The sequence below is a fragment of the Bipolaris zeicola genome, assembly GCF_000523435.1.
Source record: "Bipolaris zeicola 26-R-13 unplaced genomic scaffold scaffold_21, whole genome shotgun sequence".
In the NCBI taxonomy this organism is placed as follows: domain Eukaryota; kingdom Fungi; phylum Ascomycota; class Dothideomycetes; order Pleosporales; family Pleosporaceae; genus Bipolaris; species Bipolaris zeicola.
Window position 1 is genome coordinate 143,468 of NW_006912070.1, and position 19,309 is coordinate 162,776.

The 19,309-nt window shown below is 47.9% G+C and overlaps 6 protein-coding genes across 6 annotated transcripts; 4 read left to right on the forward strand and 2 right to left on the reverse strand.

Annotated features, from left to right (window-relative positions):
• Positions 1-99: 99 nt before the first annotated feature.
• On the reverse strand, positions 100-2,055 carry COCCADRAFT_23533 (uncharacterized protein; the record flags this gene model as incomplete). The annotated part of the gene is made up of 1 exon (XM_007710728.1): positions 100-2,055. One exon carries the CDS (start codon positions 2,053-2,055, stop codon positions 100-102), a length of 1,956 nt encoding a protein of 651 aa, XP_007708918.1.
• A 1,150-nt stretch (positions 2,056-3,205) lies between these two features.
• On the forward strand, positions 3,206-4,780 carry COCCADRAFT_2242 (uncharacterized protein; the record flags this gene model as incomplete). The annotated part of the gene is made up of 5 exons (XM_007710717.1): positions 3,206-3,271; positions 3,328-3,357; positions 3,464-3,571; positions 3,627-4,496; positions 4,544-4,780. 5 exons carry the CDS (start codon positions 3,206-3,208, stop codon positions 4,778-4,780), a joined length of 1,311 nt encoding a protein of 436 aa, XP_007708907.1.
• Positions 4,781-5,238: 458 nt separating this feature from the next.
• On the forward strand, positions 5,239-10,264 carry COCCADRAFT_2243 (uncharacterized protein; the record flags this gene model as incomplete). Its single annotated transcript, XM_007710718.1, has 7 exons — positions 5,239-5,443; positions 5,493-5,627; positions 5,676-7,657; positions 7,712-8,290; positions 8,340-8,494; positions 8,543-8,634; positions 8,688-10,264. 7 exons carry the CDS (start codon positions 5,239-5,241, stop codon positions 10,262-10,264), a joined length of 4,725 nt encoding a protein of 1,574 aa, XP_007708908.1.
• A 335-nt stretch (positions 10,265-10,599) lies between these two features.
• On the forward strand, positions 10,600-11,643 carry COCCADRAFT_87367 (uncharacterized protein; the record flags this gene model as incomplete). Its single annotated transcript, XM_007710787.1, has 1 exon — positions 10,600-11,643. The coding sequence occupies one exon, from the start codon at positions 10,600-10,602 to the stop codon at positions 11,641-11,643; it is 1,044 nt and encodes a 347-aa protein (XP_007708977.1).
• A 716-nt stretch (positions 11,644-12,359) lies between these two features.
• On the forward strand, positions 12,360-12,950 carry COCCADRAFT_23537 (uncharacterized protein; the record flags this gene model as incomplete). The annotated part of the gene is made up of 1 exon (XM_007710729.1): positions 12,360-12,950. One exon carries the CDS (start codon positions 12,360-12,362, stop codon positions 12,948-12,950), a length of 591 nt encoding a protein of 196 aa, XP_007708919.1.
• A 1,657-nt stretch (positions 12,951-14,607) lies between these two features.
• On the reverse strand, positions 14,608-18,617 carry COCCADRAFT_23538 (uncharacterized protein; the record flags this gene model as incomplete). Its single annotated transcript, XM_007710730.1, has 5 exons — positions 14,608-15,969; positions 16,033-16,232; positions 16,476-16,956; positions 17,017-18,137; positions 18,254-18,617. The coding sequence occupies 5 exons, from the start codon at positions 18,615-18,617 to the stop codon at positions 14,608-14,610; spliced, it is 3,528 nt and encodes a 1,175-aa protein (XP_007708920.1).
• Between the last annotated feature and the right edge of the window lie 692 nt (positions 18,618-19,309).

Genomic DNA, 19,309 nt, shown 5'->3' on the forward strand with positions numbered 1-19,309 from the left:
TGGTCCTCAAGGCCCTTGGCGCCCTTTTGTTTCGAACCGTGCGTACCATCTTTGTATGAATTACAAAGCTTCTAAATACTTGATTCGTAGCAGGTCCGCTCAGTGGATATGTATTTGAACAAGTTTCTCTTCAGAGCCGTTCGGAATACCTTCCCCGTCCATTAAGCCATGCACATATGCGTCACCAACGATCGTGTAGTGCCCATCCGGCGCATCTTGCATTGCCCGAATACAAAATGGTACTGTGCTTCCCAGTAAGATAACAATACTATCGCCGGGCTGCATCTCAGGCGGACCCATTCCCATGCAGCCATTACTAGCAAGGAAAAATCGCCGGTCCAGTGTTGCGCCCAAAAGAGAATGGTAAAACGCTTTGATCTCGCTCATACTGCTAGTATGTTCTTCGCTTTTCTTTAAGTCGCCTTTTGCTTGGGATTGAGCCCAGTCCCAGAAGCCCTCTGCTATACGGCTGACATCGGTGTCGCCAAATCGTCGGTATGCAGTGAACACCTCCCCGCTGAAGTCGAGTTGGGCAGAAAGTATGTCAACTGAATTCATGCGTTGTGGTTGCCATGAATCGTTGGTAATCGTACGCCAGAATGCCTCGTATTGCGGGTTCTTTGAGCCAAGAGTGTGGTCCGTTGAAGTTTCCAGTCGCGCCATGTGGCGCCACGATGTGATGCAAAATATTAGTTTGTGCCAATCATGGTTTCCTGGCAAAGTTGAGCCCACTTGTGAAATGGTGAGGGATGGCTCAAAAGCGTCTGCAATCAAGACATTATCCGCTCGTCTGACGCTGGCTGGGCGGCCACCCGCTGCGGAAAATAGCACTGCGCGGTTGATTCTATAGCCAGTTGCTGAGCTAGAACTCTGCGAAGCACGACCCCTTTGTGTGACCCACGATGGCACATCAGGTATACCAGTTCGATTTGTGCCCATCAGTATATGCAAGGAAAGAGTGCTCTCGATATGCTTGGTGACTACGCGCATAAAGACTTCGCTCGGAGACAAATCGTAGTCAGGAATCAAAGGCGGCTGACCAAGCCAGTCAGTGACCAATCCCAGTACCCCAAACACTTCGTCGCGGACATCTGTTGCGTTGCGCGAGTATGTCCGACTCATGACCTGGTATAGGCTTAATTTTTTGTTTTGTGCTCTTGCAGCCCTTAGCCACTCCAAATCGTCATACCTGGCCTTTCTCAATTCGACAATGGCGCGCAGTTCGCGACCCCCTCGTGCCTGGTGCAGATCACCACAACAATGAATGTGGCGTGCAGCAGCGCGGGTGGATTCCGCAACCAGAGTCCAGGGTACAGTAATTTTGCCATACAAGACAGTGCCTTTCCGAGCGAGTATTGTTTCTTGGACGACCCAAATCCGTGTCCACCAAGGATGACTGCTCAGAGTGTGCATAGCCTGAATGATGGCTAGCCATGTGTGTCCGGCTTGTAGTTTACCTCCTTGAACATCAAAAAAGGGTATTTCATGCACGTGTTTGTCCATAGCTCGAAGTTTCATGTAGACGAAGAGGCCGACTACATCTTCGATTTCGTTGCCCTCGTCATTTGAGCCATTCTGTAATGTTCCTTGCTTGAAATACGAGTCGACGATTTCCAAATCTCTGTTGTCACCAGTCCATCGGACAATGTCTGGCTGCTCCGAGGGGGAATGCGAGTCGCGACCGTAACCTAGCCAGATGAAAACTTCGTCGGCAGAACTGTATATCTCCCTCATGCACTGTACTTGCTCGGACCGCTCCTGAATATCCGACTGATTGATGCACACTGCATCGAGCCAGAGGGCCAGGGTCTCTCCTGTAGCGCGGAGTCTTTGGAGGCCAGTGACTACGTTCTGAGTTACCGCCAACTTTTGTCCGTTGACCGTGATGGATAGTTTATTCGTTGTGTCGCCCCATACGTATGAGATGGCTTGAAACTTGGGGTCATCTTTCAAGGATACGGTTTCCATATAACATTCGATGCCATCGTTCCAAGCAGCGGGGTGGATATGCAGTAAGCGTATCTCTTTGCGGGAGGTGTTGAGTGGTGAATACATTCGTGGAGAGTGAAGTGTGTGTGCTACCCAACTGCAACCATGCCGTCCTTGGCATTTATGAGGGTAATTGACACTCGCTTACGAGATTGATGACAAAACACGTTTCATCCTCTGACCCTTTAATGATAAAGTTCTATATTGGAATTCTAACGGGTTTATCGACATGTTGGAGTTCCATAAGAATTCTAGGCACCCACCGAAGTTAGGGAGTAGGCTGCGATCAGAACTTCACCTTGCAGCTTACTTCAATAATGTTTTATCCTCTCAAATGCGTCTTTTAAGCAGTATTTTCCAGTCTACACCCATGTATGAAGAGGTCTAATCTCATCACTTGGTTGTGTTTTAGCGTTACCTTGCTGTTGACCTTCCTCTTTAAGAACTAGGCACCGGACTTTTCGCCGGCACATACAGTAGAGCGCTTTGTACTTTCTTTGGCTTTGGAGGATTAGGTAGACGTGTTGTTTTTGGGTCTGCATTCTACAAGTGGCACGTATCTAGGGGAAGCCTAAACTCTACATACTGTTCAGGGTATACTATATATCGCAATTACGTCTAAAGGACAATTGAGTCAAGTGGCACACATTAATTACATGACTAGAATAGCAAAGCATATCATATCACGGAGTCCCTAATCATGAATATTCTCCTTGCACATGTCGTAATGATCCAATCATTTTGGTGTTGTAGTCCAGAAAAGAAACGTCAGCATATCGTGTTCTTCGTATTGGGATGTATGTCGGTCTGAGGATGCGGAGAGGAGCGCTACACAACAAGAAAGAGAGGCTGTTACCCGATGATAGCAGCCGTGATGTTCTTTCTAACAAATTCGCGTCGTTCGCCATATCAACAGAGAAGGGCAAGCTAACGGTATGGATGCAGCCTCCACGCAGATGCAAGACCGCCAAGCAATGATCGGCGCTAGGGCAGCCCCTGTCGTATCGCCTGCAACAGCGCGTGGAGTTAGGAGACTCGGCGCGGAAATATACGGCTGGACGTAGTCCAGATGCTTTCGACCAGCGCCAGTTCCAGGTCCTAGGAACTTACTTTCCTTTTGTCGCTCTTTCGCATACTACTATAACCCACGCTCACTACTCATGTACTGTGCTGCCCTCAGAATTTCAGGAAGAGACCGCGCACCTGGGAAGACACCATGGTGGTGAGAACTGCATCCGGAACGCTGGGCGGGGTGTCGATGAAGCACCTCTCTCTGGTCACGGTAACTAGACATGCGGCTTAACTGTACATGTCAAAGGTAAGCTAACGGCTGCGCAGTTGACAGTCCAGAACTCGGCCCTCATTCTGGTATGACCATCCCACAATCCGAACAACAACCTTAGCCGGACTGAACAGAGGCATGGAAATTGGTGGTGTATGGAATTATGCCCATGCCATGACTGACGCGAACCAGATCATGCATTACTCGAGAATCATGCCTTTGGCGGGAGGACAAAGATACCACACAAGCACAAGCGTCTTCTTGAATGAAGTGATCAAGCTGGCCATTAGCTTGACCATGGTACGAATGCCTCTAGAGAAATCAGGCGTTGGGTCATGCGCTGACAATTCAATAGGCAATGTACGAGATGTCAAAATCACTTCCGTCGAATACCACTATCGCAACGCTCTCGCGCACCTTGACGACCGCTATATTCACCAATGAAAGCTGGAAGCTTGCCGTGCCCGCCGTCATATACACTATACAAAATAATCTTCAATACTTGGCTGTCAGCAACTTGGATGCAGCTACGTTCCAGGTCACTTATCAGCTCAAGATTCTGACGACAGCCATCTTCAGCGTCCTGTTATTAGGAAGAACACTTTCGGCACGAAAGTGGCTCTCTCTGCTGCTGCTCATTGTCGGTGTATCCATTATACAAGTACCCCAAGCATTATCGCAACCAGACGCACCAGCAACAGGATCCACACCCTGGACAAAGACCCTTGAACAGCTTCACGGTCTTGGCAACAACGTCGCAGCACGAATGGCGAAGCGATCTGGATCTTACGAGGGCATTCACGAAGATCGCGCGTCGCAAGTACCGCATATGGATAGACGGGTGGGGCTCTTCGCTGTTCTGATCTCCTGCGCACTGTCCGGCCTAGCAGGAGTGTTGTTTGAAAAGATTCTGAAGGACTCGACAAGTGGCAAAACTACAACATTGTGGGTGCGCAACTGCCAACTTTCCTTCTGGTCGCTGTTTCCGTCACTATTCTTAGGTGTGATTTGGAAGGATGGAGAGATCATAGCAAAGACTGGGTTCTTCGTTGGCTACAACTGGGTGGTGTGGACTGCCATCGGGTTCCAGGCAGCTGGTGGTGTAATTGTCGCACTGGTCATAAACTATGCCGACAACATTGCCAAGAATTTTGCGACCTCCATCTCGATCCTTCTCAGCTGCATTGCTAGCGTTTACTTTTTCGACTTCAAGGTGACGCAATCAGTAAGTTGGTCGCGGAATGCTGGTTGATCGATACTGACGAATTGCAGTTTTTCCTAGGAACATGTATCGTCTTATTTGCGACCTATCTTTACACAAAACCAGAGCGGGGGATGCAGCAATTTTCAGTGAAGATTGCCGATTTCCAGAAGACTACGGTTGAGCGGCCTTACGAAGACCGTGGGTACGACAATGTACCACCCAGTCCGCCAAGTTTTGACAGGCCTCACAAGCCGTCACCTGGATCGCCGACGATAGAACGACACTCCCACAAACGAGAAGCTTGAAGACCGAGTAACATAGATTTTATAGATATGTATGAGACGGAACAAAAAGGCTCTGTATGACACAAAGATAGGAGTATTCGTGATGTTTAGTGACTTCAATTGGCGAGATGACTTACACAGACCGCTGCCTGTTTAGTATGGCCTCATATTTTACTCACGCCTGACCAAATGCGACACGGCCAATCTGTACAATAACATATAGGCAGCATTGTGAGAACACGGTTTCATCGCAGCAGCACAGTATACAACAAGTGACTTTGGTCAGTTCGCGGGAGTCGAGATGTTTTATGTATGCTGTCTAGTTCCGGTAGTCGCAGCTTCCTCCATGGTGCCTTCTACTTTCACAACCACCTTTCTCACCTGACACGCTATTCCAACAACTCCCGGCGACTTCAACGCATACCTTCACCTCTATTACCTCGTTCCAAACGGATCTATCAGTGATCTCTGCAGTCAGAATGGGTGAGCGCTTCTATCACCAAGAACAGCCGGGTAGCCCGCGACGTGTATCGCATTACAACATCCTTCAACCCCAAATCAAGCAGCCGGCCCGTCTGACTGCTCCCCGAGATCGCTATCGTGTGACCCGATACGATGACCCCATGTACGACACCGTTGAAGACGACCATGCCAACGGCCAAGGATCTCAGCTCGATTCTTTCGGTACTCGTATTATTGTGGATGTCTAGAACTAGAGGACTAATAGTTTTAGATGAGAGACTGCTTCAGCAGTCGTATCCAGATCGGCTGCCGCAAGTCACGCACGGTAATGGAAGATTGTCGTTTGCGCCCGCTCCATCACAACCCTCGTATGGTGGCCGTGGTAACTATATAAATCGAGATCAGGGTAAGCATACATTGCCTACACATATTGACCGTGCTAATTGTATGCGAGGTCGATTTGCCTACAATTCTGCACAACTCCAAGATTCGAGTTCCGACCCTCAAATTGGCCAGTCCTCCAGCCCAGCATTCAAAGCAAGCCAGCGCTGCATAGAGTACGCCAGCGCCTCCACTGCAAAATACGGCTCAGGGACCCAGACGTCCAGGGATACCCGACGGCACACCATAGGGCTTGAAGCACACGGATATCAGCAATATCATGGACAAATTGTGTCTCCCAAATGTCAAGAACATGTCCTTGGAGAACTGCCGTCCCTGAATCCGGATGGAGCCCAAGAATCTCCTTGTCATCGGGGACAAGATATCAGCGAATTACCAGAAGCTCTCGTGACTGCACCACATGCTCCTCCCGTGTGCCAGGGCATCCGTCTCGTCCCGGTCGCAACTTTGCCAGATCGGCTTCGGACAATATTCCCTTACCCAACGTTCAATGCAGTACAGTCCAAGTGTTTCAATACGGTCTTCCGTTCTGATAACAACTTTGTTCTTGCATCTCCAACAGGAAGTGGTAAAACAGTGATCCTCGAGCTTGGCATATGCCGAGCATTTGCTACCAATTCAACTGGTCAATACAAGATTGTCTATCAGGCTCCTACCAAGGCTTTGTGCTCAGAAAGACAACGTGACTGGGAAACAAAGTTCAACAAGATTGGCCTAAAGTGTGCCGAGCTCACTGGCGATAGCGATATATCGGACCTCCGACATGTCCAATCCGCCAACATAATCATTACGACGCCTGAGAAATGGGATAGTGTGACTAGAAAGTGGAGAGATCACGAAAAGCTGATGAGACTCATCAGAGTTTTTCTCATTGATGAAGTACACATACTCAAAGAGAGCCGTGGCGCTACCCTTGAGGCAGTCGTGTCTCGCATGAAGTCTATTGGAACAAATGTTCGCTTTGTGGCACTGTCAGCCACAGTACCTAACTTCAATGACATCGCAACTTGGCTTGGCAAAAGCCCAATAGACCCAAACACCCCGGCTGCGAACGAGAGTTTTGGCGAAGAATTCCGACCAGTGAAACTGCGAAAGCATGTTTGCGGCTACATGTCCAACGCCAACAACGAATTTGGATTTGAGAAAGTGCTTGATAGCAAGATAACCGATGTCATAGCTACTTACTCTGAAGGTAAACCGATAATGGTGTTTTGCGCTACCAGAAACTCCACGCTTCAAACGGCGAAGCTGATCGCAAGCTGGTGGTCTTCAAGGATGGACAGTGATCGCTTCTGGACAGCACCATCAAAACACATCCGCCTTTTGAATAAAGACCTTAGGGATACAGTCGCTTCAGGTGTCGCCTTCCATCATGCTGGTCTCGACATAGAAGATCGGATGCAAATTGAGAGATCCTTCATCGCCGGCGAGATCAGTGTCATTTGTTGTACCTCTACACTCGCTGTTGGAGTCAATCTGCCTTGCCATCTTGTAATTGTCAAGAACACAATGGCTTGGGGGCCAGCAGGACATCAGGAATACTCCGATTTAGAGATGATGCAGATGCTTGGTCGCGCGGGCCGCCCGCAGTTTGACGACACTGCTGTAGCTGTCATCATGACGCGCCAAACAAAGGTCCGAAGATACGAAAAGATGGTTACTGGTGAAGAACTTATAGAAAGCAAGCTTCACCTTAACTTGATCGATCACATGAATGCTGAAATAGGCCTTGGAACAATTTATGATTTGCCCTCGGCAAGAAGATGGCTCAAAGGTACCTTTCTCTTTGTTCGACTCCAGCAGAACCCCGCGTATTACAAACTTGAGGGGTCCAGAACCGGGCAGAGTATTGAAGAGCAAGTGGATGATATCTGTTTTCGCGATGTCAACCTCCTGCAACAGAGCAATCTAGTCTCTAGCGAAGAGCGTTTCACATGCACCGAGTTTGGACATGCTATGTCACGGTACTACATTCATTTTGAGACAATGAAGCTGTTCATGGGACTCGAGGCAAAGTCCTCACCCTCTGAGATTGTGAGTCACTCATAGCCCTGACCCGTCTTATGTGACCAACTAACAGAAACTCAGCTCTCGGCTATTGCACAAGCTAAGGAATACTCTAACATACGTTTCCGCCAGGGCGAGAAGACATTCTACAAAATGTTGAACAAATCACCATCAATCCGCTGGACTATTCCCGTGAATTTGGATCTCCCAGCGCAGAAGATTTCGCTTATCATCCAATCTGTCCTGGGGTCTGCTGATATCTCATGGGACGGCGACATGGCCAAACACAGATCACAGTACGCAACAGAAATGATGATGGTGTTCAGAAACATAGGCAGTCTCATTCGATGCATTATTGACTGCCAAATTGTGCTGGGCGACGCTATTAGTATTCACAGTGCTTTGATGCTCGAGCGAAGTTTTGGCGCAAAGGCTTGGGACGACAGCCCGCTCCAAATGAAGCAGATTGAGACTCTAGGCGTGGTTGCTGTAAGAAAGCTTGTCAATGCGGGTATCAAATCCATAGAAGATCTCGAGGGTTGCGAACCACATAGGATCGAAGCTGTGGTTGGAAGAAACCCACCTTATGGCCTGCAGATTCTTGAGAAGATCAAGTGCTTTCCAAAGCTTCGTGTTTCGCTTCAAGAACAGCCTTCCACGGTAAGACAAGTCTTTGTAGTTGTTGATGGACCTGCTAACGGTTGCAAAGATTGTTAAAACGTTGGAAGGAGTCAAAATGCAGATCAAGGCAGACATTGGCTTCATGAATGAGCGCCCACCACTGCGCTTCAACAACAAGCTCATCTATGTTTGCCTTTTGGTGGAAGCATCAGATGGACGCAAGATACACTTTGCCCGCATCAGGTGTGTATGAGGCTCCGCTCAGCCTATATGATACTTACCCTGTTCTAGTGGTTCTAAACTTTGTACTGGCCAAAGTCTTTCCATTCCAGTCCTCTTAACCAGTTACGACCAATCCATCAACTGTCATGTCATGTGTGATGGTATAGGTGTGTACGTGTTCGTTTCCACAGTGCTGTTATCTGATCTTTTGAAGCTGGCAGTATGCGCAGCGTCACTTTGAGACCTCAGATACCCTCATCCATGCATCCAATCTTGAAATCTTCTGGCTTAGATTCATCGGCCCCAAATCAGTCCAATATGTCAAAGCGACGCACGGAGAATGCGAAAGAAAGTTGGAAAGCGTCTAATACCGGTGATGATTTCGGTGATGACGGACTCGACGATGATACACTCGTGCAAGCTGCTTGTGGAGACCTCACATTCGACAATATCGATGCATATCCCGATCCGCTCGCAGAGAAAGTTGAGCGCAACCACTCCAACGCTAGTTCGAGCAATAAACAGGATGTTGGAAAGATCCTAAGCCTTAAAGCGCTGCCCGAAGCTGTCGTTAAGGGCACTGCTCAGGATCCAGTGCAGCTTGCAAATGGTAGATGGGCTTGTAACCACCCCTGCAAAGACCGCGAAGCGTGCAAGCACTTGTGTTGTAAAAACGGAATGGACAAGCCGCCAAAGAAGAAGCTTATGGCCAAGCTCTCTCAGCTAGGCGAGCCCCAAATGCAGTCGCAACAGAAACTCCCGACTCCAAAAGTCAAAACAATTCAAACTATGCTCCAGCTTGCAGCACTTAAAAGAAAAGCTTCGATCCAAATTGAAGAGTTGGATCTTACTCAGCAAGAAAAGAGGAACAAAGTAGACCGAGCTCTAGATGACCTGGGGGCACAAAGCGAGATTCAGAAGAGTACGAAGGGTAGCAATCTATCTTCTGCAACTCAATCGATTTCGCATATGAAGCCAAGGCACTGCTATCACCAGGGTGATGCAGGCAGAGTCTCCTCCTCGGAACCTTTAGTCACAGAACCACTCCTTGATTCAAGCGACTACGGCAACATCCAGTTTGACGATGCTCTTGATTTTCTTGATCCTCCACAACAACCCAGTGTGCTATCCGACTGCAATAATCAAACAGAGTACCATGATCTTGTAGATTGCGAGGCGATTGCCTTAGGTATCTCTCCAGAGTCGGAAATGTTCTATGATGATGACTCACTACTCGGAGACGTACTGGTTGGCCTAGCTGACTCGCATAGCCTGCAAGGCAACAATGAAGGCGATTTTGATTCAATGAAAGGTGTGAAGGGTTTTCTCCACTGCGCAAACAAAGAAAGCTCGGAAGAGGCGCGGCATTTGAAAGGCGATAAAATTGCAGACGCCGAGGGATTCACAAACAATGTTTTGCCAAGGACTGCTTATACTGAAGGCCACTATCAATCCTATGAGTCGCCAGCGGAGAGACAAGGCTCTCACCCCGACAGACTCATAAGTACTACGAGAATCAAACGCACATTTCCAGATGCGGCGGTGAACTTTATCGACGATAACAAGACCGGCAAGCAAGCCCCCGGAAAGAGTGGCCTTACCCTTGCACAGTTGAAGAAATACCAGCAATCATCAACTACCAAAGAACTCCCGGAGCACTTGGAAAAAGCTGTTGACGAGACTGCCTGCCCAGTCTCACCAGAGGAGAAGATAGTTCCCGACGCTTTCAAAGATCTAGAGCCATGGCTTCTTGAAGAATTCGGCGACATAGTAGAAGTTGTTGATGAATGAACGTTTAGTCCGGTGCTGATGCTAGATTCACTGTAAGAGATAAATATAGGCCTGTCATTGTACGGAGGAGTCTTTGTTCCAGCTTCCTCGATAAATCCGTGTTTGTTACTCGATCATTAGAACCTCGATTAGTGCTGCCATCCATCCTGCACAAAGGCATTGTCAGAAATCCCTTTGACAGCTCTTTCACAAAGGGACATCTTTCTCTGAATTTAAATTACCTTTTATCACTTCTCAATATATATTACGCATGCTGAACACAGAAAGCATCTCCATTTAGAATATAGTGATTTTCAAGCTGAACCCCAAAGGAATATCCAATCACTAACCCCAAAATGAACAACTCGCCATTGCCAACTATTATTGAGGAGACATCGAGTGTAGGTACAACAACATCCCAGGAGCCTAGCTCTACGCCGCCTGGAGCTGTGCAACAGGATATTGTACCTGGTGACACGGACGATTGGCATTGCTCTGATTTCTTACATTGTCTTGGAGATCCCGCTCCAGAAGGACTTGTTCAGTGCGATGCCGATACTCAGCAAGTCTGCCCGGGATTAGCGGCCGTGAATATACCAACACCAAATTCTTACGTCAATGATGGTGTTCACGCCGGTGAAGATCGAACTCGGACTTGCGGTAATTGCCGACAGCATGAAGGGCATCCTTTGTTTCCAGACAAGCGTGCACTCATCAATAGTTATTCCAATGTTAATCTTGCAAGCGGCATCCGTAGCCAGCTTTGTCGCAGTTGCATCTATGACGAAGTAGAATTATACTGGTTACGTCAAGGAACAGCAGGCCCCACGAATGCCCAGTCGAGTCCGTTTATACGACAATGGCCTTTACCAAATGGCCTTCAAAACCTTTGCATGTGCGAAATATGGACAGTTGATACTCCTGCAAACGACTGTTGCCATGCCTGTCGCGACGTGCTCTTCTTTGAATTTTGTTTCAGACCCTTCCAGATGACCGAAGACGTCCTCCACAGCTGCACCCAGCCCGTCATAAAAGGAACCCGGCTTTATGTTAACCAGGACATCGGACGTTCCACGCGCGTCTCCGCTGCTACCATCCTCAAACGTCGGGCTCAAGGTATTGGCCGCATGTGCCCTTGCGGTAATAAACCAAAACGACCAAGTGTACAGGAGTATATTACATATTGCATGGCTTGCTCGGGCGTCCGAATCAATCCTAATTTTTTGCCGCGAGACTTGCGACAAGGACCTGTTATGGCTAGGTATCAGAGACGGCAGAGTCTTAGGAATAGCGGGTTTAAGAGGACAAAGGGGCCGACGGCAGCACGGAGACATCCAACGTATAGGGTTAATATCGAACGTGCGTGGTTGACACCGGATCCAGAGATTGGGGGGACGTGAGTGTAGTAATCTGAGTTCAAGACATGTTTAATTTGGTTGTTTGTAATGCGAAATTTGTACGATGAAGGCAAGGGCAATTGAATGATTGTGTGTTCCGGATAGTCGCTGTTGTTTCGAGTATTTAGAGTTAGTTATGTACGATGGTTTATGAGCAAATGTAAGGCGCTGTCTTTGAATGCGAGGAAGCCTTTTGAATCCTAAAATAGAAAGTAATGACACTAATGAGAGCTGTACGTGTACTTGATGTGCGTCCCCGTACAGTAGTGGTCCCGCCCTTTGGAAACCGAACCCGATTTCGCGCTTCTGATAGGGTATCCCTTCAGCTTATGACCCCAGGATTAACCACTTGAGGAGTTCTCATCATTCCACCTTTGAATTCGTTTCTGCTAGAGGCCCCTCTTTTCTTCGCCACAAACACAACGTGGACGGTAGTCTGCAGCCTACGAACCAATGTGGGTGCGCCACGTTAACATGGGTAGGCTTGGCGCTTAGGACGAACACTTTGATCGTTCTTCTTGCAATAGCCAATAAATGCGTGTCGCATGTTCAGATAAACAGATTCAACAAAAGCAGTAACTTCCCACGCTGTCGTGTGACTACGCACGCGAAAAGGTAAACCTTTGCGCGTGAAAAGTTACCAGTAGTACCACAGTCCTTTCATCAAGTCAACACAACATCAACCCAGAACCACCGGATAGTACGTAGTAGACTACAAAATGGCCCAAGCCTACCCTATCATCTTCGACAACGTCGACTCGGAAACATCAACAGTTTGCACCTCCCCCACCATCTGCACAACATCCCCCATCTGCACCCCTCCAACAACAAACTCAAACCCCACCACCTCCAAGGATCAGCAAAAATGGGAAAGTTTCCAATCCTCAATCCCCTGGCCCGGCCGCACATTCATCATCCGCTCCCACGACACAGGCCAAGTAATCACCTTCCTCGACGGCGAAATCATCCTCGACAAACCCGGCGGCTTCGGCACCTTCCGCTGGCGCTGCGTCGAAAGAAGGGGATGGCTGGGCTTCCGCGACCCGGTTTCCGCGCGGTACATGGGGTATGATAGTCGCGGCTGGATCCGGTGCGCTGTCGACAAGCACAATGACTGGGAGTATATATGTGTGAGGAAGCGGCCCGAGGGCGGCTATGTGTTGTTGGTGCTTGTCGAGAACAAGCTTTTGCCGATGGGAGTTTGTTCGCAGGAGACGGGGGGTGTGGTGAGGCAGAGGGTTAAGATTAGGGATTGGAATTCCGAAGGGATTGTGTGGGATTTTATTGAGGTGCCTTGTCCGACGGTTTGAGGAGGTGGGGAATAGAGAGAGGCAAGTGTTTGACTTGAAGGCGTTGTGATTTGACTAATGAGTTTGGTTTTTTGGGCTGAGAATCTGCAGGATCTTGATCACATATGGAGACTGCTGGTTAATTCTGGTTACTAACAAGATGTGGGGATGATAGTACGCTTGGGGTACATCGGATCTGATCATGGCGAGACAATAGCGATTGGTAAATTGCCACGGGTGGTTGGGGATTTGTGGGATCTGGATTTTGGATGCATAGGTTGGGAAGGAGTGAGATCCGCTCAACTTTACTCTATCTCCATATTGTGGAGTCTTCTTTACGGAAATAATTAAGAAATTATGAAAAAAAGAGAAAAGAAAATTAAGACAGTCAGTGGCGAGCGGTAAACTACGCTTACATGGAGCTTTAGACATTTTTAGATAGAAGAATGGTAAAGGCTTGCAAGGAACGATAGTATTTAACTCCTTGCAGTATGACTGGAATTCAAGTGAATTGTAGCTCTCATGACCATTAAGAATAAGCAAACGATGGACTCTAACATTACACTCTTTTGTATGATTGTTAAAGCGCCCTAGCCACTTTTGGGTTAAGCTTATTTGTTGTCCAGCTATTCTCAGAGACTTCAATAACAATGATCCAGAGGAGCGCTGCCTTCTTTATACCAGGCAACGAGGTTGTTCTTGTCGCTAAAGATCATAAAGGACAAGAGGGTCTAGGCAACTGCGCTGACACAAGCTATGCTGGTTGCCCAGTCCAGGCTGCCCTGCTGCCCGAATTTTAGCTTTGATTGGCAACCAGAAGCTATGACTGCTACTGATGAGGTATGGATACCCATCATAGCGCCATTCCCGTCAAATCTGAAGATATTGTCATCTGAAATACCATCGTTGGCTTTGGCATCGTGTACGAGGCGGAAGCAGCCTCGCACTAACTGAGGAACTTCGAAGAAGGCTTGGTGTAACACAGGGATTGAAATCTTTTTTTCTAAATAGTCGGTTCAGTCCTGACTAAAAGGTTCGTGGCTACCAGCAGCCAACAAATAATTAACAACATCTTCAAGAGTCGAAAGCCGCAGCGAAAATTTTCGCCAGCTAATGTCTAGCATGTAGTCGACAATCTCGCCCTCTCCATTCCTAAAGGGTTTCCTTGGGTTACCAGCTTTTGAATTGTCTTTTGTTGGGACAACAGCTCCAGCATACTGACTGAGATGTTAAGAGCCTGTTGTAGCCACAAGCGGAACTCGCTTGCTATCATGCTGTCGATTCCCATGGAGCTTAGGCTCACTTCCTTTCGTACTTTCTCCAAGGGAATCCACAACAACTTGCTTAACCGCACAGCAACAATTTCTTCGACGTCTTGGCCATCTACCCGGGAACATACGGTTGTCTGGTTCTCTTTTGCCGAGGCTAACCTTCGCTTTGTGGCTTTGTGATGGTTGAGGAAGACGTACTGACAAGGATCTCCTAAGCCATAGCATGAACTTTCTTCACTCGGTTGTGACTCATCTCCCTCTGACAGAATATAGATTGGCCCCTGGGAATGTTTGCCTGGTGGCGATGGGATTGAGAATGCGGCACAAAGAAGTTCGAGCGTTTGTTCCGCAGTAAATGGGGTGCCAATGTGAATATGTGTGCAGGGCATGCCTTGGTCGATCCTCGATCAATAGAACCTATTTGCAGCAAGGCCGAAAGACGTATCCATGGTTTGCGAGGTTGGTAGCGTTGAAGTTAGAATGGAAAAGAAATCGAGCTCGTAGCCTTTCTCTAGACTGACAGAATGGAGATTAGCCAGAGCATTGGCCTTTTCTGTCACTTCTCTATCATCCTCGCTGTAGGCTGTTTTCTCGTCAGGACCCTCTGGACCGTGAAGCCCAGTGAGCTCGATAATTCTAAAAATACGAGAAGACATGGCGTGACGAACGTCATTGATGTTTGCTGCAGATCCATGAACGCAAGTTACAGAAATGCCCGCAGCCGTAAGGCCATCAATGAACACATTGTCAGTGCCCAATGACCGCCTGGATCCTAGAAATACCAGCCGGCGTACTCCTTTCCGGATCATGCAGTGAATGAATTCAATAGCAATTGTCGTCAATGGGCCGATGACAAGATAGCTCCCATCTTCGCGGAACTCAGTGAACTTCAGACTGGGAAATACCGGGACAACATCGGTACCCGAGTAGCGTAGAACCAGCTTTCCGATATGCTCAAATCTAGCAAAATCAGAAAGAGCTTCCTTGATTAGTGAGATAGGTAGTGTTGTATGAGGCAAACTGGCGAAAATACCATCGCGATACCTTGTCCCGATGGCAGTCATGATGCGGGTGATGACTTGTGGTTTCTTACGGCACAGGCCTATGATGTCAATCTGAATGAAAGTAGCGTCTTCAGATAACTTCTTCATCGCAGGGGCGCCACCTTGTATAAGTGCGTTCTTGGATTGCCGCAGTTCTACAAAGCGGCCGAAAGAAGCAACCAATGGCCATGAAACATTTTGCAGGTAGACCCCCGAGGAAACGTTGAGGATAACGTCAAACCCATATCCAGCCGTCGCATCTTCCATCTCTTTTGCGGCGGATATGTCTCTCGATGAGAACATGTTTCGAGCAGGGACTCCTGAGTCAATCAACATATCGCGTTTCGCCTCAGTACCAACTGTAGCATACACCTTCGCTCCGATACTGCGTGCGATATTGATAGCAGCCAATCCGACAGCACCAGTAGCACTCTGAATGAGAATAATCTCCCCTGGCTGTGTTTGAGCGGTTTCCACGATAGCATGCCATGCAGTACAGTAAGCCAGTGACATTGTGGCAGCCATCTCAAAGGAGTCATCATGTCTCGCTTTTTGGCAAAAAATGGCAGGAACTCGAACTTTGTTCTCGAACCGCCCCGGCCATAGTCCGAATATCCGATCTCCAACAGCGAAGCTAGTAACGTCGTCTGCGACAGCTGTAACGACACCAGTAATCTCTGAGCTTGGCATATTAGTTGCTTGGGAGCCGGATAATCCTTGATAAGTCTACTGTGAGTCAGCAAAGTAACGTCCCTGACGACATCCGGTCATGCAATAGTGATCTCTTACATCCATATTTAAACCAAAAGCTTTGACATCAATCTCAAGTAGTCCGTTGGTTAGCTCATGCGTGTCATCTGAGCACATCTCAAATCCAAGCTCAGCCGAATTTCCGTGACTCCTAGAGCTGAGTTGTAATGAGCCAGCCTCTTCCAATTTGAGGGGAGACGTTGAAACCGAGTTCCCTTGAATAACATCCCAACTTGCCCCTGAACGGGGATCAGGTAGAAGGCGAGGAATCAGCCATCGGCCGTTTTCTTGGATGTATTCATCATCCCGAAGATGCGGGAAAATCATATACCGTCAGAGAACTTCTTGTGCGATAATGTCATTGTCTTTTGCGTCGAGTGGATCAAAATCAATTGAAACCATATGGCATTCGGGGCGGTCAGCTCGGAAAACGATGCTTTCGTCAACAACATTGTGTGGCACCTGCCAGCGCCCTTTCCTACCTCGTCTTGTCACCCTCAAAACACTGTTGCACTCGAACACCGCCTCTTCTAATTTAGACAGCATAGGATCGTATGAATCGTTCCCTAGCCCTGGTTTCAGCTCGCCTAAGACGATCAATGTGGTCTCCCTGGTACAGGTCATGAGATCCGCATCACTGAAGGACTCGAGAGATGTGTAGTTTGCAATTGAACCGCGTTGTTGAGCGTGGAAGTGGACTCTTCTGGACAAGGAAGTTGAATGATCATCTAAACTGACCATGAGGAGTGGATGGGTAGCCTCCAGGGGCGTGATGTTGGCGGACTCAATCGCTCGTGCTGTAAGTACCGAAAAGGCGAACCATTCTTCTGGAACATCGTTTACGCAGACTTCAGGGACGGTGAATACAGCTTGAGGAAGGACTTGGTGCCATTGTTCCGGAGTCAAGAAGGGATGTCGCTTCCTTCCTTCTTCATATCCATCAAAAACCCCTGGAAATAGACCCTTTAGTTTTCTATTGTTAGCTAAAAGAATCTTAAGATCACTGGTGGAAGAAGTGCTTACCAATGTAAAGTTGATGTCGTGATGCTCGGCAGTGAGCTCTAAAAGGAGCAGACGTCCTTCAGGTTTCAGAAGTCGACGAATGCTCTTCAGAACATTGACGATATTCGTCACATGTACTACACAGGAAGCTATGACAAGGTCGAAGGAGCTTGGTTTAAGTTCTTGTTCTTCCGGTGATCTTTCCATGTTGTATACCTTGTACCCCATGTCGGGATATTGAGAGAACTTGGCTGCTGCTGCTTCGAAGAACGAAGGCGAGATGTCTGTGAAGGTATAGCTGCGATACTTTTGGATGCCATCGCTTGACAATGACTTCAGTACATGCTGTGTTGCGGATCCAGTCCCAGCGCCGATTTCAAGGATTTCCATTGACGGATCACGAAGTCCCAACAGATCCACTAATCGCTCGAACTTTTCGTAAACCAGTTGAGTCTCATAGTGATGACTCAGGAGGCCACTTTCTATGATGATCTCGATGGCTGAGCGCGTATCATTCATAAGCTTAGGTAGATGACCGTATATTTCCCAAGATAGTTTAATGCCAGAGTCGCTCACAGCTCTCTCAGTTTCTATAGCGATGGCCCGATCTTCTTGAGACATTCTGTATATTGAGGGATTTTTGATCTTGACAGTCTCCAGAAGCCAGTTCATCCATTCAACATATCGTTCATGTTGTTTGCTAGCCGGACTTTTCTTCAACAGGTCCGGGTGCTTAACGGCAAACTGAACCACCCACATTTGTGCGAGCTGAGAAAGACGATGGCGAGAGTAGTCGTAAATCTTGGGTCTGTAGTCCTCGGGCGGGAGGTACACACTCTCATTGGTTTTGGTCAACCCGTCGTAATCATCTACCCATGCAAGTCGCCAGAAGCTCGTGCTGTCCTTGCTCCGTCCCAAATCATCAGGTTTTGGAAGTCGCTTGTAGCAAATTCCGTCGATAAAAGCAATGTTGTGGTCAGAGTCGCTCATAAAAGTCGATGCGTGAAATTGATTAGAGCCCAGAAAATCGGACTTAGATCTAAGTTCGATCATACAGTCTTGCTCTTGTGAGTTTGCTATTACAATTCTGTCTACCGAGACTGGCAGAAATGACTCGTTTTGGTGCAAATCCCTTGCAGAGACTAATGGAAGCAAGAAGTAGCTTTCCAATTGTGTGGGATGCAAGATCGAAGCCTCAGCTTTGAACTTGCAAACGCTTCGTTGTGTCGCGGAACCGAGTTTAGACTGATGATCTTACGGAAACAACCCCCAATTCTGATACTTCTTTTGGCTACAAGCTCGTCATACCAGTTTGTGGGCGTCAATGACTGGTACTCCCAACTTTTTCTCTCGCATGATTCTTTCCACGGGAGTTCCATCGTCGCAAGCGATGTGTACGCACGTCCTTTAACGTATTGAGTAGAAAGGCCATTTTGTGCTGTGGAAATGCTGAACTCCCATACCCGATTACCATTCCTCTCGTTGCCAAGTTCGGATCTGCGTAGAACAAGAAATATCTCTACCTCCTCTTTTAGAAGCAACACAGATGAGATTACCATGTCCTCTATGATGAATTGCTTTTCATCTGTTTCATCCACCTGACGGAGAGCTTCCAGGATCATGGAGACAAAACCAGATGTGGGAAAGATAGGATCTTGCCCAAAGCGATACCCATCTAATCATGGTATTTGACTCGAAGAAATTATGTTTCGCCACACGTGTATATCCTGCGAGAGAGCCGGTACAAGGGAGCCCAGCATGTCATGCCGAGGAAACCTCCTCAATCTCCATTTGCGCTGTGATCGACATTCTCGTGAAATAATCTGGTGATCCCATAGATACGTTGGAAAGGAAGGAAGAAACTTTCCGCCTGGGCCATTGATTTTGATAGTATCAACATCAACGTCCGCATTAGCCAACTTCCCACATGTTTTCAGCAATGTTAGGGCTGAATCCTCTTTACGCTTGACAGCTGCCGCGTACCGGAATGGGAGTTCTATAGGAACGCTTTTGATTATATCAAGCACTGGCGAGCGTAAGGTTGAAAAGATCGACCAACGCAATCTCCAACGCAGAGGTCATGTACTGTGCAAAGCTAGGCTCATTCATCGTTTCCACAGGTAGCTCTGTACGCATGATCTCCTCAACTGTCCAGCTAGGAGTATCGGGTAAAGATGAGATAACTTTGTCAATTCTTTAGACAGATCGATGGCAGGCTGGAAATTGCAACAGCTGTTCGCCCATTCTTGGCCATTGTGCGCCTCCTCCCGTGAAGATAAAGCCCAGCTTCATTTCTTCACAAATTGTGTCCTTT